This window comes from Mauremys mutica, chromosome 4, assembly GCF_020497125.1.
Source record: "Mauremys mutica isolate MM-2020 ecotype Southern chromosome 4, ASM2049712v1, whole genome shotgun sequence".
NCBI lineage: Eukaryota > Metazoa > Chordata > Testudines > Geoemydidae > Mauremys > Mauremys mutica.
Window position 1 is genome coordinate 145,068,942 of NC_059075.1, and position 24,327 is coordinate 145,093,268.

The following is a 24,327-nucleotide window of genomic DNA, read 5'->3' on the forward strand; positions in this document are numbered from 1 at the left end:
TGGCCAGGTCACCAGACATTCTGGCTTCCCTCTCCTCGTGCTTACACCTTGACCCTTGGAAGATTTCTGGGGTTGGCTCCACCCTTATATAAATAAACTGCTGCTGTGTCCTACAGTGGGGACCCAAAGGTGAGTGTCTACAGCGGCATCGCTGGAGCTGTGATGACTGAGCACTAGGAGAGAACCCTGGACCTGCAGCTCTGAGCACAGGCTGCTACCACCTGAGCTAAAGCAGTAACCCCAGAGTAGGGCTTTAGGATAAGCCACTAGATGGCGCTATAGCACACTGTGCACTGGGGCAGCTGGCAGCAGCTTGGCACCACGATAGTAAGATCCTGGTGCTGACGATTACAGAGCACAAAGCCCCCCATGTTAAATGGCACAAGAGGAGTGAAAATTGGCTAACTGGAAATGTTGTTTGCCTCAGCTGTTTGCTGGGAGCACAAGGAAAGTCTCACTCACACTCTCGCTCTGCACCATGTGCTTTGGTTTTGAGAAGGGGGTGAGGGGATGTTCACTGGCTGGAGGAGGGCAGGTGCTGCTAAATGAGTTTTTATCACTGTTTATGCAGTAGGAGGAACAGTTAAAACATCAAAGAAATTGAGTCAATTTTGTTTCTGATCTCCCACACCTGCATCCTGACACTAAGGAAAACAATGAATCAGATGAGTCCTCTGAGCCAACAAAGAGCTGTCTGGATCAGCTCATCACCGAAACACCACTGTGCACTCTTGTTTTCCTGCAGAAGTAGCTGTCACTTTAACTTGAGCAGCGTGGGAGAGAGCGGCCAGAGGGGTGCAGCTCAGGAGTGGTGCACGTCGTGGGAGGGCAGCTGGAGCCACCCTAGGAAGCTCTGGGTCCCTTTTGCTCCCTCTGTCCAATGGACACAGCACACTCAGAACCCTGCTGGGACTGGTGCACAGAGCTCCCTGTAAGCTTCTTGCAGGCAGGGTCGCTGCAGGAGCTGCCTCTCTTTCTGCCCGGTTTCTGTACAGGTGCTAAGAAGCTCTAGCTGCGCTGCAGACCGTCACCGTCAGGCTACCAGACGCCCCCAGGGGCTGCCTGCACTGGCGACTGATCTCAGAGGGCACGGTCCATCTCCCCTAAGTCAGACCCAAACCACACCAGCATCATGAACCAGGCATTGCTCTTTGCAGAAACTGGCGTAGATCCCCGGGGTCTGCTGCTGAGGAGGCAGCCCAAGTGAAGCAGCTCACAGGATTGCCCCACAGTGTCAGTGGGCTGGCGCCCCGATACAAAAGTCAGTGCAAACTGCTCCTCCAATGCCCTGGCAGGTGGCCTGTCATGTCACCTACCTGCTCCCATGTGCAGCTCTGGGAAGTACATATGGCAGGCTGGCCCCCCTTACAAGCAATGTCCCTGGCTCCTGATCCAGAGCTGCTCATGGTTGCTGAGAAGGCGTCACATCCACATGCCACCCCCCCGGCCAAAGGCTGACACTGGGGCCAGGCCTGACCTTGGTTGTGGCACGCAGTCCTGGAATGGGAACGCTGGTTTGGAGACCTTGGCAGAGACAGAGCTTAGCCATTCTGGTGGCTGATGCCAATAAAGAGCGAGGAGGCTGAGATGACCTCCAAAAAGCCAAGGAAACAGCAGCAAGTCCAGAGCCCCAGAGCATTCTCTCCTTCCTGAGAAACGGAGCACGTGGTCAGCTGCTGCCTCAGCACGCCCTGCACAACAACATGGCACCTGGCACAGTCAGAAGCAGGGGTGACTGGGAGAGCCATGCAAGGGCCATGTCATGGGATCACCCTACAGCCAGGGAGCAGAAACCTGGCTTAGAAGCTGTGCATCAGAGAGCAGGCCACCCCCAACCGTAACCTCCAGCCTCAGTGACACTGGGATAATGTTTGGTTGGAGACTCACACACTGAAATGTCCTATAAAGAAATCCCTTTGTCATGGAAACAGCCTATAGAATTTAACGAGTTTAAACCAATAGAGCCCTAGAGGAATGTAACAGGGTTCTAGAGAAATGGTGCTAGAATCGTTCAAACTGAAACGAGAATGATCTCTCTTTTCTAGTTATCTGTAGCCATCCTAGAGAATTACATTCCTGCGATTGATTTCTCTAGTAAACCCGACAGGATTTACTCAAAAGAAAGAAAACCAACCAACCAACCTGTGGGAAGGTTTCCATTCTCTATTCCATCTTGTGGGTCTTTTCCAGGAGGGGTGCCCAGGAGATGGGATGAACCCTGCGGGCAGATAGGACAGTTTGGAGATTTCCACCTTCAATCAAAAAGCAAGTCTGTGCTATTTGCAGAGGCAAAGGCAGGGCCTTTGTTGGGTTTGTCAAAACCCTTCCCTGCCCCCTCCCATCCCCCGTCTCCCCCAGGCCCAATGCCTTCTGAAGCTCCTGAAAGCTTCAATAAAATACTCTGTTTTGTTTCACCTTGGATGGAAACACGTTAGGAGAATATGGTGTGATTAAAATGCAGTTTTTGTGTCCCTGATGATTTTATGCTCCCCAGGCTTGAGTTACCAATGGAGATAATTAGCAGAGTCCAAACAGAAAATGAATTAACGCTCTGGACAAAGCCCCAGTTACACCAGTCTATTCACCGCAAGACAATGCTGGGCTAATTATGGCAACACTGACTTTTATTACTTTGAAGTACCTTTCACCATCATTAAGATTCACAGATGATTCTTAGTCTGATGTGAAGAGTTCTCCTGACTATATCACCAGCTATAATTTAGCTTTTCACCCACCCCTCCCTGAGAGAGAAAAGATAATAAATTTGGTAGCTCACACAACATTGTAGCATCTCTGGGTCACTCTAGCCATGTGGAAAACTGTCACTGCGTACTGTGGAATGCCTGCATGCCTCCCAAGGAATTGTGGGATGCCTACCAACTGTGCAACACGCTTTTGCCAATACAACTGGACTCTGTTTGGACACAGCGCGCTGAGTGTGATGCACGCTGCAGAAATAGTTTTGTTGGTGGCACTACACTGACCGAGCTTATGCCAGTACAACTTTCTAGTTGGCCTGCATCTGTGTGTTGAGAGAGAGAGAGCGAGAGAGAGCGCGCATCTCTCTTGGGAATGCTTCTCACCTCGTAACCTTGCAAATGGCCTAGTGAGAGATTAAAAGTCTTGGCACCAGGAGAAGGTGTGGCTGGCACATTCCCAGCTAAGATTTTCTTTCAGATGAAGAACTGGCTCGGAGCTATGCCACCTGCTGAGGAACACCAAAATCCACTGTTTCATAAGGGGAGAGTAGGAAGAGTGAGAATATCTCAGGTGGTTCCTTTTAAGAAATAACCTCAGAGCCCTTTGTCTTGATGTGATTCCAAAGCATTTGGATGCTTTCAAGTCAATGAGACTGATCAATAAAAGTAGTTAGGATAAGACAGCACCTTTTAGCCTCCCAGCTCTGCAAAGACGTTAACTAATTACTCTTCACAAAAACCTGTCAAGTGACCTTGGACAGCACAAGTCATTACAAAAACCTTACAAAGCAAAGCAGAATCTCGGCTGCACTGTCCATGGGCAAGGATGCCAGTACAGCAAGCCAGCCACCACCACTACCGACATGGCAGGGCCTGGCAGAGTCATGTGAGGGCCTCTCTGTCGCAATAGCAGCTATGAAGATGTTTGGGTCTATCGCCAGAGCTTTTGGCAATCAGCCTGTGGGTTTGTGTCAGATTACTATGAGAGTATATGGCTAGGGGAGAGGCAAAGATGCTCTGCTCCTATGGCAGCCCACGTGGGACATACACCGACAGGCGATTTAATTCTTTTTCCACCAAGAAGCACCAGCACTACACATCTGAAAACCTGGACTTTGTAATCTGCGCACAAGGAACTGCTGGGAGTCTCAGGCACAGATGGGCTAACGGAAGAGAAGCGCTCACCTTGCGTGTATCTGGGAAGTGAAACATTAGCGTCTTCCATTAAATCTCAGCTATACACAAACATTGGCCATCGGAGCTCTCTGCCTTGTGACCTGTGCAGAGACACCCAAGGAAGCGGGGGAAATATGGGACAGAAGCATAATTTTAACAAGAGGGACAGAAGAGCACCCCAAGGAACAGCAATCCCAGAACACCTGGGAAATAGGGAGTGGGCCCTTCGGAAGCAGGAACCCAGCTTGGACTAAGCTCTGGAAGGCTTGGGGTGGGGAGGGGAGGGAGGGATGAAAGCAATGCGAAATGAAGAGCTTTTTTTACCAGGGCATTTAAGAAGAAAATCTGGTCACCTTTGGCCCCGTTATGAATGCAGAGTCCCAGCTTCAGGCCCGCATAGGGCCCAATCATCCCCCACCTGCCCTCTAATGGCAGCTGTTTGTTGGCACTAGAGTCAGGTGCCAGTCAGCCAGCTGATAGTTGTGGCTGTGTCTTTGGGCTACTTGTTTCCATTTGGGTGGTGTCCTATGCTTCAATAACGCTTCTAATTCTAATTAACTGGCCATGTTCTCTTGGTGTCTGTAAGCTAAGGAAATATCTCCTGAAACATTCTTCAACTAGAAAGGTCATTTGCATCTGTTGCTTCCAAGTCTAACTCCAGCTGATTTGCTTTTCACAAGCTATCGAACAGGCTGGATGCCTGATGTGAATGTGTTGTTAAGCACCAAAACTGTGCTCCTGGAGAAACAAGCCCCCATCAGATAGAGGCGAGAGTCACAAGCAATGGAGAGATATTTCATTAAGTTCTTGACAGCAAAACAGGTTAGAAAACAATTAGGAACCGGACAGAGTTTTATCCTCCTTCAGACATTCTCTCATCTTTTGTGCTGTAATAAGGAATGCAAAGCAGCCTCTCTCTGAAAGGAGCCTCCGTGTAGCAGCCACTCAGCCAGCAAAGGGCATTCAATGCAAACTGAGATACAGCCCCACGGGTCCCCAGGTGAGCCGGGTGCACTTGGTTTTCAGAACAGCTTCTGTTCACACCAGTAACTTGAATGACAAGAGCAAATGTCACCAGTCATTGTATCTTTCCCACAGTAGCAACTGGAACTAATACAGGTTTATAACTCCAGGCAAGGTGAGATACTTCACAGCCCAGCCACCTGAGAGACTTGCCAAAGAGCAAGTGTTTCCATTCCCAGAACGGACAACAGGGCAGACCGTAGTAAAAGGCAGCTGGGACCCTCCAGTTACCAAGTTCTTGGCCCCTGTGACCAGGCAAAGAAAACAAATCAGTGATTTTCTTTCCCCAGGAATGTATCAGATACTTCACTGCCCAGCGCAGGGCAGCGTTAGCAGTAGCCACAGAGATACCAAAAAGTGCCAGGGATGAATGCTGGGCTTGTTGGGGACAGCAGCCCAGGAACCCAGGGGGGCTGCTTCAGATGCACCGTGCATGGTCTCAAAGGAGCAGGGCACATTTCCAAACTGTCACAGCCTGAAGGGGAGTCTTCTTCCCATCACAGAATGTGGGCTGAATCCCGTTCTCAGTTACGCTTGGGGTCAATCCAGAGTATCTCCATAGGAGTCAATGCAGTCCATCTGGGTTGATACCAGTGTAAATGAAAGCAGAATTTGATCCAGATAGCTTTATATGCAGCATTCTTGCAAGGTTTAGCTGTGTGCATATCTTCTAATGGCTGGCGCTCCCTTCCCAAGAGGTGGGGTAGAAATTTCCACAAGGAAAACTTGACTGATATCCTGCTCGGAGAGGCTCAAGGGCCCCTTCCAAGCACTACAGATCTGAGATCCATGCAGCAAGGAACCTGCCTGGAGCCATGAGCCACTGTGCACGGACCCCACCCCTCCTTCCTGGAAGCCTGGCTCCCTGTGGCTGATTCTAACTCCCACCCAGATTCTCACTTGGAAATCCAGGGACTCTGCAGTACCATGAAGAGTGGCTCCAGCCATGCAGGGCCCCAGTGGAAGGGCATTGGCACAGGAATGCAGAGCCACACACACACACACACACACACACACACACACACACACACCACCCTTTGTCCCTACTAAAGAGTGTTCCACATCACTATGGAGACACCAGGCCCTGGAGTCAGCTACACCAAAGTTTCAATTACATAGACATGACTTCTGAAAAGTTTAATGTACCACTACAAGATGCTCTTTCAATGAGAGAGCTTATTGGAATGCAAAGCGCTGACTTCAAAGACTGGGATGAATCAGAGGATATTTTGAGAGTAATTATATAAGATTATAAACATCAAAACCACCTAATTATTGCCGGCTAAGTGTGGAGACAACCTGCTTGCTACAGAGAGCTTGGAGGGAGCTAGTGGCTGGATCTAAAAAATTATGTTTGGCTGCCCAGAGCGTACGAGGCAACCTCACATTTTCAGTCCAAACCACCCTTGTTCCATAGGCAGCTGCAGTTTTTCTCACCCTCTGTAATTCTTTTTTGGGGTGTTTTTACAGACTCCAGTGCCCGAATGCCACTGACTCAGGGATGTGGCTTTGAGATCCTTTCCATGAGTTCTAGAGCTGGTAGAATAATTGGAAAAGTGGCTCATTAACAACTTTGTGAAAAGTGTTCTGAGTTCTAGATCGGTTACTCAGAGGGTGAGATTATTCCTTCTTCATTCGTCTGGACACTGGTTTATTAAGTTTAATGAATTTCAACTTGAATTATGATTAATCCAATTGCATAATTCATTATTTGTAACTATTTTGCTTCAGAAGTTTCATTCAGCAAACAGACATCATACCATGTGCCTAGATAACCAGTTACAAACCACATAAAATTATTAGCAGACAATGATAGTTTAGATATTCTGTCAATCACACTTTGGATACAATTGCAGAACTCATTTCTTCCACACCGCTCTGTTCCTGGGTTGGAGCACAGTGCTGTACAATTGACATCTCTTGGACCCTGGTTTGGAGTCAGGCGTATATGATGCATTGGTTAATAGGGTCCCAATTAATGAGTGATTTTTCCACAATGAGTGTATTACCGCCGAGGGTTTGCTGTCACTATGACCGGAGTAAATGAGATATTTCTTCTTTTGCTTGCAGCACTTCTCATCCACACCTATCAATCTAATCTCACTGATGCCCTGGATTCCAGACTTGGGACCTAGCCACATGAGCATGGTGATGGGCAACTGTAATGCTAAAGTAGGCTGTGACAACCAAGACATAGAAAGAGCAATGGGGACGCATCAGCTGGGGACCATCAACCAAAATGGGGAGAGACTCAGTGAGCTGCACTTGGTTCTGACCTCATTCCTGCAAGTAACCTGTTCCCACACAAAGAACCATGGAATTCACCAGATGGCAAAATGAACACTCAGATTGAGCACATCTGCATTAGCTTGAGCATCAGGTCACCTGTCCCAGAATGAGGTCCTATCACGCTGTAGATATTCCGCAGTGACTGCAACCTTTCTACTGCTAAACTGAAATTAAAATTGAGACAATCAGCTTTAAACAGAAGGTGGTAGAGAACATTAAGAGTATAAAACTGAAAACAAAAGAGTACTGTGAGAAATCCCAACGGGAACTAAGGGGCAGATCTGAGACACTGCCAGAGGCAGAAGAAAGTGAGATACAGCTTGGTTCTGAGGGAGAATGGGCAGTGCTCAGAGACAGTGTGATTCAAGCTGCAGCCGTCACAACTGGATATCAAAATAGACAAAGGAAGACGTGGATAAACCAAGAAATCTGGCCTCTCATAGAGAAAAGGAAGTACTGAGCAGAAAACTCCAGAATGCTAAGACCAAAGAACTACTGGAAAAGGCAAAGGAGGCATATAAGAAAGCAGACAAAAGCTGTGAAAAGCAACACAAGGAAGATGAATGGATATATGCTGGAGACCTAGCAGCTGAAACTGAAGCTGCTGCTTTGATAGAAGACCACAGAGCTGTTTACCTAGTGACCTGGGTAGAAATTTCAAAACAGGACATGGGCCAATAAAAAGCAAAGATGGAAAAATGCTTACACCCGAGGTAGAACGGAAAAAGAGATAGGCAGAGCTGTCCAAAGTCCTCAATGGATCCCTCCCACGTCTGCACCAGATTTTAATGCAACATGTGAACTTGATCGACTTGACCCCGATCCCCTCCTTTGCTTAGGATATTTAAATCTGGTTTCCACCTCTTTGGTGAGCTGCCAACCCTTTCTGCTCACGTTTGTGACTCAGCCCCCCTGGCCATTAGCAGAAAATTAAGCAAGTACTACAATTCTGCTCGACCATATGGTGCTATTCCCCAAGCCCACAGAGGCACTAAACCAGTCCATTATTTATTTTTAATTACAAAGCAAGAACCAAAACACATATTTGTACAATTAAGGGGCTAATGCAAAACAGGTTCAGTTCCTGCAGTGTATTTACATATAGCAACAAAGTGTATCAACATCATCCACCATGCCAGAAAGATCTAAATCTGGGAACAGCTATGGATATCAAAACTCAAGTACCTTCTTCTTCACATCAAAGCAGATTGAATACACAGATAATCTAACCATGTAGCTCCAAGGAAGTTCTCCCATATCATTAATGCCAAGCCGGTATAGGGTCTTTCCATGAGAAGATTGGATCTTTGCAAGCAAAAAGAAAAGGAAAGCTACTATGCTTAGGTGTTGGTGGCAGCTGTTCAGAGTGGGCAGTGCCTTTATTTAGGAAGCCAGGCCATGTGTTTGGCTGGGCAGACCAGTGGGCTAGTCATCCAGGCTCAGGGTCCTGTTCCCAACTGACACTGATTCACTTCCTGACACTGAGCAAGTTAACTTCTTTCTGCTTCAGTTTCTCTGTCTGCAAGCTTGAGATAATACCAACCTCACAGGAGCATGCTGAGGCTCAACTCAACCTTGTAAAGGGTGCTGAGATCCTCAGATGAAAGGCTGTATGATAAACACAGCACAGACAGAATATACACATACATGAGTGCATTATTAGCAGGGTTCTCCGTACTGTATTCCAATGTGTAGCTGGAGGTTCATTTTGAAGAGGAAGGGCTAACACTAGCATAGTCAGAAAATGGGAGAAAGCTGAGCTTCGGAAGGCCTCCCGCTGTCTCTACATGTTATAGGCCCCAGTCCAGCAAAGCACTTAAGTATGTGCATAGATTCAATGGGATTACTGATGTGCTTAAAGTTATGCATGAGTTTAAGTGCTTTGCTTTCACTTGATAATTGCCCTGTTCTGTTCATCCCCTCTGGAGCACCTGGTACCAGCCACTGTTGGAAGACAGGAAACAGGGCTAGATGGACCATTGGTCTGACCAGTCTGGCCGTTGTTACGTTGGTACGTTGCTGGAAGGGGGCCTTGGTGAACCCGTCTCTGTGGTATTTAGGAGCTATGAAATGCATTAGTTCCCACAGTCACAGAGGACAAGGGATGGAGGTTGCATAAACTCCATTCAGGCCCTGGTCTCTTGCCTCTGGGGTTCCCCATCAGCAGGGATGCTGAACAGTCACTACCAAGGTAAGCCCACTGGTTTGAACTTACCTGTAATGGAGAACGCTCCCTGCCTTTACTGATATCGAGGTTTAAGACAGTGGCAATGCACAGTGCACCCACTGCTGCGAGGATAAGGTAATGGGGAGTTACACACATCAATGGACGGGGAGACTGTGTGTGTGGCTATCTCCTCTCCTAAGGAGTCTGAAGAGGAGCGCATGGCAGAGCAGAGAATGCAACTCCTCTAATGTTCATCAATAGAGGACAATATTAGCAATAAACAAACCTGTCCTTCAGCACAGCCTGGGAGCCCGGAGTGCTCATTAGCTTGGTGTCTTTCTGTGGAGGTGAAATACATAGCACCACTTACTGAGACGAAATTCACTAGGAGCAAACATTTACTAAAGATATGGCAGGAGAACCTGTGCTGATGGGCCCCATACTGCTTGCCTTGCTGACACACACAGTGCTGGCTGCTTTGCCTCTCCTCTGCTGCTTACGGGCAGTGCCTGTACCATGGGTATTCCTCCTGGGACTTTTCAGAGCAGTGGGCAAAGGAAAGGGGAGCATCACATGTACGCCACTCCTGGGCAGTTCTGTAACAGCCCCTTGTGGCTCAGGGTGGCTCTGTGGCACCTGTCTCAGTTTCCCCTCTTTCCGGGCTTTCTCGAACAAATTCCCAAACAAACTCTTCTCTGGTTCCCCTCCGTGGGGCTGGATGTAGTAAAACAACAAAAACATTCCCACAGGAAATTCTCAGATTCTCACCAAGTTCAGACTCCCACTTTTCCTGCTGGGAGTCTGCCAGGCCTCCCCTGCCTGGAGCCTTTTCCCTGACACCTCAGTATTCCCTGCTGGAGCCTATTCGCCCCACAGTCTCTGGAGTCTCTCTATCCCTACGTGACACTCACTGTTCCCTGCTGGAATCTCATCACTCCCTGCCTTGGCAGGCCTCTGCTCGTCCCTCCCTGAGCATCTCCCCTTCTCGGGAGCTTCCTGCTGCTCTTATAGGGGAATCAGTTGATCCCTGCTCAGGTGGGCCTCCTTAGTAGTAACCAGGGTTGGCTGGCCCCTGCCTCCAGCTCTGCCAGGGAAGCTATCCCATTACAAGTACATTAGAGACATGAGGTTTTCCCATGGGTTCCAGCGGAGGTTTCCTTCAGCAAAAACACCTGCTATCACGTCAAGGAGGCAAGCTGCTGTCTGAGACGGACATACCATCCTGAACTTGCTTGGCTGCATCTCAGTTTGTCTCGGCTGCTTGAATGCTAACAGCAGGGTGCCCTATTTCCTGCACTTTCCAGGGCGGAGACGCGATTGAGGTCGTATTGGCCACATTTTCTGGACAAGCCTGGATTTGCAGAGATTATTAACTCTAAGCAAGACTTTGTTCTGAACTTAGCCTGAGGGCTGGGCCAAGAATTAAATATTTTTTGCCAGTCAGAGCAAGGACATAAGTTTGGAGCTTTTCAAAGGACAAAAAGCGACAGGCCCTGGCCACGTTCTGCCAATGTCCAGCGCTACAGAAGGGAATTCACATGGAAGCCAAGGAGCCTCTGCTTCCAAGCACATGTAAGAGTGAAGAACATGGGCTCTTCATAAGCAGCTGGAACAGACCTGCTGAAGCATTGGTCCTCACTTCAGTTAAGCACCTCTCAGCAGCAGCAGAGACTTCCAACAAAATCCATCCCAGAACAACAGGAAAGTCTGGATAGCTTTGGAGCTACAGTACACTGGGGAAATGAGCAAACACTTGGAGGACACTTACAGCCCAGCCATATGGAGACTATCACAGTGACTACGTCAGCGTCAGTCCCCACCTATCTCAATGAGAACACCGTCCACCTGGCCGGACTGCAGGCCACCTCCTAGAGCACCTCGGCACTGGCAGCTCTGCCCAGCAAATGGCAAAGAAACTAAACGGAATGCAGCCCAACCAGCTGAATGAGGTTTCTCTTCCTGTGCCACTGGACGGCGACATGCCCCCCCCATGTCCTCAGGCTCTGGGGGGAGGGAGGCTGATGACAGCTGCAGCTTTGCTATGTGTCTGAAACTGTATATTGCCATTTTATTGTAACTGAGTCTATGGGGGGGATGCACTAAAGTGATTTCTCAAGTGCTGAAGGCTTTTAGCAGCACTGTAGCCTGGCTGTCCGGCAGAGTCACCCCCCTTTTATCTCACATGCTTTCTATTGCCGTGAGCTCATGTGGGATTTTGGGAAAATGAGCTGTTCCTCTGGGTTCCTCCCCCAGCCGGAGCTGTTCTCCCTCGCCTGTGGAAGGGGAATTCCAGTTACGGGGCTTGGGGACCAACAGACCCAATGGCAGGTTCTTGCTGTGGGCTCCTCTGGATAGCACCGCTCTGGCTGGCAGCAGCTCTCCCACCTAGGCAGCGACTGTAGAGCCGGATCAAAAGGTCTGACAGGCCAGAGAATCAGGTTTCAGAGATCAACACCCAACCCAGGCATTCGAGCCCTTTGCCCACATGGGAGCAAACCCCACCCAGCGCTATTTGATCCCTTGTGTCCCATTCAGGCTGAGCCAGAATGCTGCCTGGGGATTAAAGCATCGCTCCTGCATGTTAGCGAGGGGATGCTGGAGGAGAGAAAGATGAATGAGGCAGGTGCAAGGGGGACAAGCTGTGTTTCCAGCTAGAGTCATGGTGACGCAGAGGAACATAGGCAGGCACAGAAATGTAAGGAAAGATTCCGCGTGGCATTCTCTTCAGAAGCCCGACAGAAGAGGGGGCCCCACCACTATCCTGGCAGGATTAGCCCCAGGTGGGCCGGAGCTTGGGGCCCAGGTGCCAGGATTTAAATCTTGGGAAATTGCTCATGACATCTCCGAACTTGCACGGTCATAACCACCCCAGTACTATGAATTCTCTCATCCCTGCTAAGGACCTGTTCTGTGAACACAACTGTCAGTGGGACAGAAGGTGAACTTTTCCCTGAGTCCATTACTCCACCTTCAGAGCTCGATTCTAGCACAGGGGAACGGCTTAGCTTAAGGCAGCAAAGCCAAAGTACAGGGTTACGGAGCGAGGCATCATCAGAGCCACCAGAACACCTCGGGAGCTGCTGCTCAGACAATGTCCCCTCTCAGTTCTGACTGGAAACGAAAGTGCCAGACTCTGCCACAGGAGAGGAGAGACCTGGCCGCCTGCTTCCAGGAGTGATGTTTATTTTGGGTTGGCTGGCCATTTGCTTGCTTTGCTGTCATTTATAACGTGCTGGGAGCAGGGACGCTCAGAGAATGTGAGCTAGTGGCATTCCAAAAGGCCTCTGAGCACAGCCGTGGGTGAAAGGATGAACCTGGTTGTAAATACAACCCTTTGCACCAGCAAAGCTTACCAGCCTGGATGCTCAAACCAAGGGACACTTCCTGAGCTGCTCAGCAATGGACCTGTACACACCATGCTCTGTCTCCGGCAGATGCCATCGCTTCCCTCTCGCCTGTCTCACCCCCGACTCTCTGCTGAGGAAAGAAGGCTCAGATCCTGGACCAGCAGCCACAGCTCACCATCTTTGGATGCTGCTGAGATCAGGGGTTTTCATCTCCGCCTTCAGGCTGCAGATCGAGGCCTCGCTTGGTGCTGAGCTCCTGGTTCAGAGCAAATTGTACCAGAGGCTGTACAGGGGGAGGGGCTGCAGGTCCCTTTGCCATCTTAGCTGGCTATTACACGCGCACTTCTTCTCTAGCACAGAGTAGCTACCACGTGACACCTGGCCTCGAAATGGCCTCTTCTGCTTCCCAGTCTCAGGTCTGTCAGCAGGAGCCTGCGTTCTTTGGGTTTGTCTACACTGGCACTTTGTCGGCACCTCCCTCCCCTAAACGACAAAAGTTTTACCGATGAAAAGCGCCCGTGTGAACAGAAGCGCTCTCCTGCCGACAAAGCCAGAGCCGCTCATGGGGGGTGGAAGGAGAGCTCTCTCCTGCCAACAAACAGCAGCTACACGGCACGGCTTTTAGCGGCACGGCTGTAGCAGCACAGTAATGTTGCTAAAAGCCTCGAAGTAGTGTAGCCATAGTCTTTGTCTTTTAATGGTGTGTTTTAGAGAAACAAATTAACCCCAGAACTGGGAGAAAGGCTGATGTTCCCCCCATACCCAGCGCCTTTCAGCATGTGGCTTGATGCTTTTAGAACAGGGCAGCGAGCCCGCTAATCTCCCTGACAAGTGCTATTCAGGCACAGCTAGCAAACCAGCTCAGAGGGGGTGGCCAGCTGGCTCCCTGTGCTGTGGCTTTAAAAACCAAACCAAACCCCAGAGGCAGTAATTCCCAGGCCAGGGAAATACCCAGGGGGGTTCAAATGCAGAGGCAGCTTAATTTATAATGGGAACTGACTCAAGTCTCCAGTCTGGCTCTTGGGCCCCTCCCAGTGGAGTGAGGCAGGGAAGGATTTAATTGCCCAGCAAAGAGCAAAGGATCCTAAATGACTGATGAGCACAAGGAATCTGTGTGCCTGCTCCATGTATGAAAAGCCTCCGTCTTCTCAGGCTCCAGCCAGGCAAAGTGAATCCTGGCTCTCTCTGAGGGCTTGGCTACACTTACACTTCAAAGCGCTGCCGCGGTAGCGCTTTGAAGCGCTAAGTGTAGTCAAAGCGCCAGTGCTGGGAGAAAGCTCTCCCAGCGCTGTCCGTACTCCACCTCCCTGTGGGGAATAACGGACAGCGCTGGGAGCGCGGCTCCCAGCGCTGGGGCTTTGACTACACTGGCGCTTTGTAGCGCCGCAATTTGCAGCGCTGCAGAGGGTGTGTTTTCACACCCTGCTGCAGTGCTGCAAATTTGTAAGTGTAGCCAAGGCCTTAGACATCTCTACTAAGCAGTAATACCACACATAAGCGACAGAGCTTCTGTGGGGGGGGACAGTGAATGTTCAAGAGGAGATATAGTTAGTTTTTGCTCCTCTGGATTGTTGCAAGTACAGTGCCTCACCTAGCAGGATGGGGGGAATTGAATCAAAGGCATAAAATCAGTTTGCCTTTAGACATCTTTAATTTGCAGGATTCTACCTGTGTCTGGTGTGATTGGAATACACCAGCCCACAGTGGGTAAATGCTTTGTATTTTTGTCCATATGGGGTGGCTCTGGGGTCTGCCCCTCAGAAACTCTGCAGCCATCCCTGACTCATTGCTGTGCATCACCACTGATCATAGCTTCCCTTTATAGTTATACACACACACAAAGTACAATTTACAGCTTTTGAGACAGACAGGCCCAAGATGCAGAGCTTAGCTCCAATTGCAAACTTCCCCAATATTCCGGGGTATCTGGAGCCAGGCCCACCTGTCTCCCAAAGGCATGGGGAATTGGCTTCCAGCTTAGGCAGAGTGTCTGTTATAAAGCAGCAACTTCCCTTCTTCTCGTCTCCACTAGATGCACACTGAAGCACAGAAAGGTTACATAACCCTGATGTGTTTATATGGCCTGAATCAGATCATGGCTGACAAGCCAAAGATTAGCAATAGAAAGAAATCTGCAATCTGTTCTAGTGGGAAGCTTCAGGCCACAAAGAAGAAAATGGAAAGTTCAAGACTGAGGACGGAGTGAAATGTGTCATTTCTTGATTTGGCAGCAAGGGCTATAGAAAAGTCACAAACCGAGTAATAAGCAAACGGTCACACTTGCTGTACAATGAAATTCCTTTAAAATCTGGAGCTGTTCTTAGCATATGGGCTCCAAGTGTAGCAGATCTCTGCAAATTCCTCTTTCCACCCTGTGTGACATCCCAGGCTGCACCGCGGGGAGGGCAGGTGGAGTTGTACTTGAGGCAGCTGCCCCATCTCTGCTCACAGCTACCCCACTCTGCTTGAGCCGCTAGCTCGGATGAGAGCTAGTGCAAGTGTGTCTACATGAGCTGGGACTCACTCCCCACTCGTCGCTTAGCCATGGCCTTAATCTGCCCTGTGCTTCAGTTCCCATCTGTGAAGTGGGGATGAGACCTTCCCTATCACACAGCGGTGTCGCAAGGAAAAATCCCTGAATCATTGCGAGGCAGCAGGACCTAGAGAACCAAGCAGCCATTTCAATGGGCAGCAACGCTCGCAAAAAGGCAAGGCCCCTACACGGATGATACAAGGCATGTGAGAATCAAGGAGTCACGGTTCAATGCATGGAACACAAGGTTACTGCCCCGGTAAGAAGCCTGCCTCTGGAATCCTCGTCCCTGCATGTGCGTGGCTTGCCGTTTGGTGGGCAAGCAGAAGAATAGCTTTCAGCTACAAGATGCAAATAACAAAACAAGATCTCCCCGTGCCCCCAAAGCCCCCACAAACCCAAACAAGAACCAACCAAACCCTGCCCCGAAAAGCACACCCTACCAAACCAAGCCACTCTGAGCACACACTTCTCCCCTGCGGAGAGGATGAAGAGACAAACCACACATGACAGGTGTGAGGGATGTTGTGTAATTCACTCCTGGGAGGTGCTCAGCTACTACAGTGAGGAGCGCAGTAGAAGCACCTCTAGTTAAGAGAAGCTCCAAAATATATTTTCCAATCTAAAAGATGAAAGGTAAAAAACACTTCTTCCCACATCCAGGGAGAACACAATTCCTCAGTGATTTAGGGTGTTTTGTCTTAATCAGCTACTCTCCAGAGGGTTATAAATGTAGTAGTAACAGTTGTTAATGCTTTATGCCTAACAGATGCCAATCTAATAAGCTATAACAAGCCATGCTGAGTATAATTATAGTACGGGGCTGTGTGCTAACCCCATGACATTTTATCATAATGTGCTGTAGCAACGTCTGTAAATGATTCAGTAATACTGAATACACAGGACTGCTGCTCTGTCCCTGGCTCATGTTAAATAGCTGCAACTGAACCTCACAACCTTCCTCCCACAAAATGCCCCATGTATGTTAGCAGGCTCACTCCCTTGGGAAGGCCAGAGGCCCTTTGGTCTTTGAACTCTGCTGGGATAAAGAGGAGACAGACACAGTGGTGTCCCCTGAGTGAAGGCTAAATTATCCATGCACACTATGTCTCTTTGCCCAGGCCGCTGGGACCCGAGTAGAGGTGGCCAGAGAACAATTCTGCTTCACATGAACTTGTGAGGTTTTGAAATCTCTTTCCATTCCAGTGTGGAACAAAAGCAAAACCTTTTGAGCATTTTTGCAGAATGGGCACTTTTGGATCTAGATAGATAGATAGATAGATCTGACCGTGTGGATCCAAAAGTGCCTGTTCTGCAAAAATCCTCAAAAGGTTTTGCTTTTGTTCCACATTGGAATGGAAAGAGATTTCAAAACCTCACAAGTTTGTGTGAAGCAGAGTTGTTCTCTCCCGCTCTCTCTCTCTCCAGAAGTGACTAGAGCCCAGGACCTCAGAAATCTTCCCATTGAAACGTAGTTCAGAACCGCTGCCGCTCTGCTAAATGCTCTGGCTTGGACAGAACAGCACATTGGGAGAGCAATACATGTCACCTGCACTGTTCTGCCCCGCTGTCGAGCCGAGAGGCAGCCTGCTGAAGCCTCCCCTCCGTGATGGGGCAAGGCTGGAACTATGCGCTGAGGGTGCTCTCTCTTGGCAAAGCTCCAAAGGACAAATGGCTGTTTCTGCTCTCAGTGCCTCCCCTGGCGTGGGGGATCCAGGAGGGGGACAGTTTGGCTCCAGGTGGATTTAGGTCACCCCTGAAGTCCCACTCTCGATTATCAGCCCTGACTCCCTAACGGCACTAGCTGTGGCTGTGTGCTAATGTAACGCCAACAGACCCTGTCATCAGCGGGCGGGACTGAACCAGGGACCTCTGGAGCTTAGTGCGTGAGCCCCTACAGCATGAGCTAAAAGCCAACTGGCTCTTAGCTAAGGCTGTAGAGCAGACTCATTTTCTCTCTCTCTAAGTGGTCTTGGTGCCACTAGATGGGACAGAACACCCCACCCAGGAGGTGTGTGGGTTACACTAAGACTCACCCCAGCACGTGACTGACAAAGCCTCTTTGCAGGCTGCAGGGAAGGATACCCCAGCCAAGCTCTGTGCAAGGGCCAGTGCTTCTCTTGGCCCCAGCTCCCTGCTCTGGACAGCAATTATGGAAACCATCTCTCTTTGGCAGAGAGGCTCAGGAGCTGACTTCAGGCTCAGCTGAGGGATCGAGAACTCTCCGCTCCTGCTTTGCACGGCTGGCTCCTGTTGTTAGATGCTGCTGTTGTTTTTATTAGCTTGTTGCAAAGGCGGAGCTCTTTAACCCCTAGAATGTACTACACAGCAGCAGCTCATGCAGGCAGGACCGTCTGATCCTGGACATTTATAGGCAGATGCCAAGCTTCCTTTGCCTTTTCTAATTAGCTGTGTGGCTCTGTCCCATGCACCGTAACATCCCAGCAAAATAAACCTTTTAACCAGAGACCAGATTCAGCACTTCGGCCAGATGATTCTCGGGCAGATGCTTGCCCACGGCCGACAGACAAACTACACTGCACATAGAAAGGTGCATTCAAGTGGGGTTTGGAGGTGTTGACCTAAGACTGTGTTTCAATAGTAAATACATTTCCTTGCATCAGCTGCAAACATGGATGGAAAGTCAGAACGATGAGATTTACAGTACAGGAGGCATCAGGACACTGGAATTTCTATGCAATTACTACTCAGACAAGACCTGGATTTTCTGTCCTAATGATGTTTCCGGTGGGTATGTAAAGAACTGAGTTCCTGGCAGCCTGCCTGTAGTCTTTGCTGCACAGTTTCCTCAGATGTTGTCAAACACTAGCATACTGTACCATAACAAATTGAACTAAATTTCAAGGTGGCCCTAATTAGCATCCACAGCTTCCAAATGCTTAGCAATCCCCAGAGAGTAACTTCGTCTTTGCATCCCCTGTCTACAATTTCATTCACAACAGCTCCAAATCTCCCCCCTCCTCAGCCCCACTCGGATGCCATTTTGCAATGTGTGAGTCTAATTAAAGACACTGCATGGTGCCGAGAGGATTCGTATCTCCCCCTGAACAACTGCTATTCATTAGTAGTGACTATTAGATTAGTGAGTTCATCAAAGTGAAATGATGACATCTAGTGCAGGCAAGTCTTGTGTTTACACAATTCCCGGGTAGAAAGAGCACCAGTCATTGCCTCTGACAAGAAGGAAGAGGGAAAATATCAAACTGGACAAGGAAAGCTGCCAAAAAAATGTAAGAAGAAAACAAGGGTTTCTCAGGGAAAAGATGAAATTCCACCAAATATGTGAACAGTGAGAAAACGAGCAGGGCTAAAAAAGCAAGCAGGGGTTAAGCTATAAAGTTAAATGAAGAATTGTGGCAGGCAATGAGCTCTACCCCTGGTTTTGTTGATGTTTATGTATCTCTCACTGATACATACACACATGTTGGAATGTGTGCAGAGCCGGCATGAAAGTGCAGCATACGCTACACTGAGACTAGTTTAACAAGCAAAAGATGTCAAGCACAAACAAACATCTGCAAATAGAAAATCACTAGCTTCCCGGTTTCATTTTGCCCAACAATGGAGAAGAGGATAGAAAGGGTTTGCTCTGATTTGAAGTAGTTAAAAGCACATGCTTGGTCTCAACACAATCTAGGCAAAATATCTGAAAGCAAAGGAAAATGTTTCAGAAACAAAACCGCTGAGGCAAACTGTGCTAATGCAGAGGAAGGGTTAGCATTACATTTAGAAAGGCAACCAAAATTAAGAAAGCAACTTTGGAAGTGTGGACTTACCAACCAGGCTTCTGTTCCTGAGCCCAATTCCTAGCCACCTTCCGCAGCCCACTCCACACACACAATTAACACTGGCAGAGATCTGGCTGGCTGTTTCTATGGAGTTTTAGATTCCGATTCCTGACTATGTATGAGGCTACTGCAGCTGCACTGGAATAGGCTCCGAGGTACACAAAAAAGTCTACAAAAATGATCAGCCTCACTGTACGGCTTCAGGAGTGATTCAACCAACAACAATCAGCGAAACCTAAACCCACAACTGTGCTCAGGGATGCTACCAACACACGCACGCCACAAGGCTCTGTGTGTGCATGTTATTTACATGTGCAAACACACTACACAAATATAGCTACATATATAGGTACACACACAAATACAAACATTCACGTGTGAATAGATGATTCAATTATTGTCTCTATCTGCATGTCTCTGGTTTTGTAGGTTTAATATTCTTTTAATATCGTTTGATTAAAGATGTAACCTGCAAATGTTATGCACCCTACATTTGAACCTGGAACCTTCAACATCAAAAGAGAGCCCTCTATTATTTGAACTAAAGGAATAACTCCATCAGCTAGCAGTAGGCTCTTATTCTATATGTGGACCAGCCACTAAAAGGGAATGAAACATACGTTCTTACAAGTGTGTTACACAATGTGTAGATAAAGTAGGTGTCTGTCCCTGTGTCTCCCCTGTCTACTCTTTGCCCCACATGCTCCTCCTCACCTGCGTGGCCACTGGTGGTGGAAGTGTAAGCAAGGAATATCTTTGCTTTGGAGGATTAGGATTCGCATGGCATGGCATGCTACTGTATTAATATCTTTGTTTAAAATACATTTTTAATGATGGTTCAAATTAATCCATTATGCCCACTGCACTAATTTAATTCCCACATCTGCATATTCAGAGCTGCTGCTTGTAGCTGCACAGCATCAGCAAGGAGTGACGTCACAATTCTATGCAGCTTTCCCGTCAGGTCTCCCTGCTACATGCACCATCTCAAGTGGAATTTTTTCCCAACAAATTTCAGAGGCAAATTTTCCCTAGAAAAACCCCAAGCAACGTCTGTGCCCAGCAAAGTCTATGCAATGCGGAGAGCTGTAGTGCATGAAGAGGCACCTGCATGTCTGTATGCAGGGACCAGCCACAGAGCAGAGACATTGACGTGCGGGTGTTTATAATAGTTACTGTTTATGAGTGTTTGTTAAGTGCCAACAGGGTGTTCCCCCCTGTCCAAGACCTGCTGCCTGCCACAGAGCTTGCACAGGGCACCCCCCAGGACTACACACAGGGCTACTGGTAAACAGACAGGTAGACAGACGACATGTGCCAGGAACTGGGAGCTTAGCCTAGGGGCTTCTGTTTTCCTTGTTTTTACACTTTGCCCAGCCCGCCATTTCCTTCCTCCTCTCTCCACATTGGTATCCCGGGGGCGGGGAAGCGTTTTAATGGCAGTGAGTCAGCAAGAGTGGGTGCACGGAAGAAGTGAGTTTTGAGGCAAGTTCCGTGTGCTTTACTGAGACTAGCGCCCAGCACTTGTGGTGGGGACTTAACTGGGAACATCTCAACAGCACCTTGCAATCATTCAGTCCTTAAGCTGCAGTGCTTCCCCAGGAGGAGGGACGCATTTAACATATGGGTAAACTGAGGCAAAAGAGCAGCTAATTGGTTTACACAGGGTCACACCCTGCCTCAGTGCCATGGTTGGGACCAGAGCCCAGAGTCCTGGCTCCCAGCCAGCTTCTCTAACCATTACACCAGATTCCCTCTCCCAGCCTGACACAGAACCCAGGAGTCTCAGCTCTCTAATCACCAGACAATGTTTTTTCCCACAGGAACACCCTCCTGCCAGCCTCTAAGTCACTAGCATAGTACCTATTTCCCATTTTATTCCACTGAGTCTCTGTCCAGTATTGGATCCATTTTATAATTCTCATCCTGTCTTGGACTGAGGCTTTCAATATCTCGCTTGTCTCTCAGACCCTTTCTGACCCACCACATCCATTCAGATTGTCTGCCCATGACTAATTGGTTACCCTGCCTTCCAGTGGACGGCCCTGCTGCCAGAATGCCCCAGGCCTCTGGGCCTTGCTCCCCAGGACATTAGGAGTGAGTCAGTAACTCAGTTCAGCCCCGAAGGGGCAGCCTAATTCTGCAGACCAGCTGATTTCTGTCAGACTCTGAAGGAAACTCGTTGTCTGCGGCCAGCCAGAGGAGCTCATTTTCATGGCACAGAAAAATAACATGTTGTACAGCTGACAATGAGGACTCTGAATCCTGCACTGGTCCCTGGGATGGGTAGGATGGCTGTGACCTAACTATGTCTTTTCCTTCTGATGGACGGTTCAGTTAAATTAACTGAGAACCTGCCACTGCACATTCCTGCTTCTTAAGACCCTACTGACCCCCCCGCCCCATACACACACTCTCTCACACACTGGCTTTTGCCCAGTCTCTCAGATGTCACACAATGCTGCAGTATCTCTAAGCAGTGGCCCAGGGCATTTGTCTTTGGCCACTGCTGGGGGTGTGTGCGTGATCCATCACTGGATTTCACTTTCCACTTTCGACTCTAACTATACTGATTCCTTTGCTCTTCTCCCTCAAGGGCTTCTGCTCATTTTACAGAAGGAATTTTCTGTCTCCAGGCAATAAAGCCAGTGGTACCTCCAGAGCGTCGGCCACCAAGCAAAAAGACCCCAAGTCTGCACCCACCAACCAGGAGCAGCTCTAGGTATTTTGCCGCCCCAAGCCCTGCAGGCAGGCTGCCTTCGGTGGCTTTCCTGCGGGAGGTCCCTGGTCCCGCGGATTCGGCGGCACACCTGCGGGAGGTCCACCGAAGCCGCGGGACCAGCGGACCCTCCACAGGCATGCCGCCGAAGGCAACCTGCCTGCCGCCCTTGCGGCGACCAGCAGAGCGCCCCTGTGGCTTGCTGCCCCAGGCACGCGCTTGGCGTGCTGGTGCCTGGAGCCGCCCCTGCCACCAACTTCACAGACTGGGAAATTTCAAACACATTGGTCAGATAATTAGCTGAATTCCACTCTTCCCTCAGGCCAGACCTGCTGCCTCCAGGCACCGGACAGGAGAGATTCCCTAAAGGAAGGAGTTGGGGTTTCTTTTGGAGAGAGCTCACTGTGCTTCTCCCGTCTGAGTACCGGAGCCCTGGCCCTTGAGAAATGCTGACAGAGAAGTAGAGCTGTTGTTATTATTTGTGTTACTGTGGTGTCCTGGAGCGCAGGCCCCGGTTGTGCTCAGTGCTGTACAAACACCGAACAAAACAATTTAAGTATCAAACAAGCCACAGACTGATGGAGGAGCACAAGGGACACAGTATTAGTCAGCATGATGGGCAGTGGTATCAGTGCGTCACTCCAAAGAGAGTTTTAAGGGGCGCTTTGAAGGAATTCCTTAGTTTTGCAGGTGTTATGGGAGCCCGTGGGGGACAGCATGGGAGAAAACACAAAGGTGCTTACTTGAATGTTATTGAACAAGTGGGTGACGGAGGCTGCCAGCATGGGCTGGTAGGAGGTGGGAGCCCAGGTCTGGAGAGATCAGTAAGGTGGGAGTAGGCAGTGAAAAGCCTCGCAAGGGAAGACAGCAGCGATGTGACAGAAGGAGGAGCCAGTGGACGGATAACAAGAAAGGGGTGATGTGGCCAAAGAGACAGGCTAGGAAAATGGCCTTTGCAGCAGCATTCTGATGGTTAGGAAAGGTGCCAGAGCACATTTGTCAAGGCCAGAGAAGAGGATGTTGCCGTACTTAAGATGCAAGATGACGGACAAGAGTTCTGGCTAGGAGGGTGGATAGGAAAGGCTGTGTCTATGCAGGAAGAATCGGCAAGATTTAGACATAACCTGAAGGTGAGGATCCAGAGAGGTCTGAGTCGAAGATGCTGCCCAGGTTACAGGCCTGAACGCCAGGCAGATTGTCCACAGTGACTGAGAGACAGACAGATATAACAGCCGGGGTTTTACAACCTGAGTCTGTGCCACTAAGGGGCAGCTCCTCAGGGCACTGCAGAGCTCCTGAAAGATGCTGAACACAGGATCAGGCCCACTACCGGTTCATTGTCGCAACTACAGCCTCATGCGATGCGTCTAGGTTGCAAAAAGGGATGTAATAATAAACCATAAATCAATAAACACTTATTGTCAGCACAGAATCTACCTCTCAGTCCAAGAGCAGCTTGCTCAGCTGCTGAGAGCAATGGGAGGGCAAGGGACCCTGACTACCCACAGACCAATTCTGGAGCACTGCTCAGACTGCATTGTGGCAGGGCCATTCCTGCACACACCAACCCCCCCAGGAGGGGCTCGTTAGCTGCCTCGGGGCAGGTACGCAATCTACATTCAGCAGCCGCTATTCTAACCGACCAGTGTCCCCAGGCTGCTGTGGGGGCTGCTGCACCAAATGCATCAGACACCAGCACACAGCTGCTTTTACTGGCAAGCAAGCAGGCGACTGAGCGATCCCAGCTGTCTGGGGTGGGGGAGGGGGGGGGTGGCACTGGCGTGGCACAGGCAGGTCTTTTCCAGCTCTGGTTGTGACACGGTGAAAGGCAAACAGAGGGTGTAGCTTACAGAGAGGGATTTCGATTTAATGTAACAGCACCCAACACTGCCTGCTCTTGACACAAGCCGACACACCCCAAACATGTCATGGGATCAGGCTACACAACGAAGCCGCAGCATCACGAACTACAGGAGCCCTCATGCATGCCCCCGTCCCCAGCAGTGGGGCCCCGGGGGGCTCACAGCATGCCCTCTAGGTAAAAAACCTGGGGCCCAGTCCCAGCTTCATTTCTCCAATCTAATGCCAGCAGAGCGCTGTCACTCCCTGGGGCGAATGGCATGAAAGCAGCATAAAGCTGGAGGGACACAGTGGGGAAGCTGGCCAGCCCCTGGGCTCTGTCACACAAAGCATGGGAGGGTGCGTAAAGGCCAGGCAAACCAGGGGTGCATGTCCCCTGCAGACAAACCCTGGCGGAGCAGTTCCCCAAGGAAGCTTGGGGAGGGAAAGGCAAGTGCCCCCCTGGGTGAAATGTACCCCCAGTCCCACACGTTCATGCCTGGCTGCAGGTCAGCTGGCCATTGACAGGCTTTGTCGAGAGCTACGTGGCCTGCCTGCTGCATGGCATGTCTGCTCTCCTGTGATGAGATTTGCACGTGTGGCGAGCGGCATGTCACACTTCACACCAGCCGTGTCACGGGGATTCTGACTAGAAGCACGTTGGAGCTGCAGATGGGAGCTGCCTGAGTGTGAGATATTGTATTGAAACAGGTGCCCACAGAACAG

General features: G+C 49.6%; 1 protein-coding gene across 9 annotated transcripts in view; it reads right to left on the minus strand.

Annotated features, from left to right (window-relative positions):
• Window positions 1-24,327, minus strand: part of SYT6 (synaptotagmin 6) — an 86,290-nt gene that overhangs the window by 53,481 nt on the left and 8,482 nt on the right. For 3 of the 9 annotated variants that reach the window (XM_045012125.1, XM_045012126.1, XR_006578631.1), the window contains 2 exons: window positions 9,641-9,693; window positions 2,143-2,218 (listed from right to left, as the gene is read on the minus strand). The exons of 4 other annotated variants lie outside the window; for them this stretch is intronic. In XM_045012125.1, the coding sequence (XP_044868060.1) occupies window positions 2,143-2,218; window positions 9,641-9,693 (129 nt within the window). Of the gene's footprint in view, window positions 1-2,142; window positions 2,219-9,640; window positions 9,694-19,031; window positions 19,151-24,327 lie in introns of those variants that run through there. 2 more of the 9 variants (XM_045012129.1, XM_045012132.1) reach the window with 2 other exon arrangements.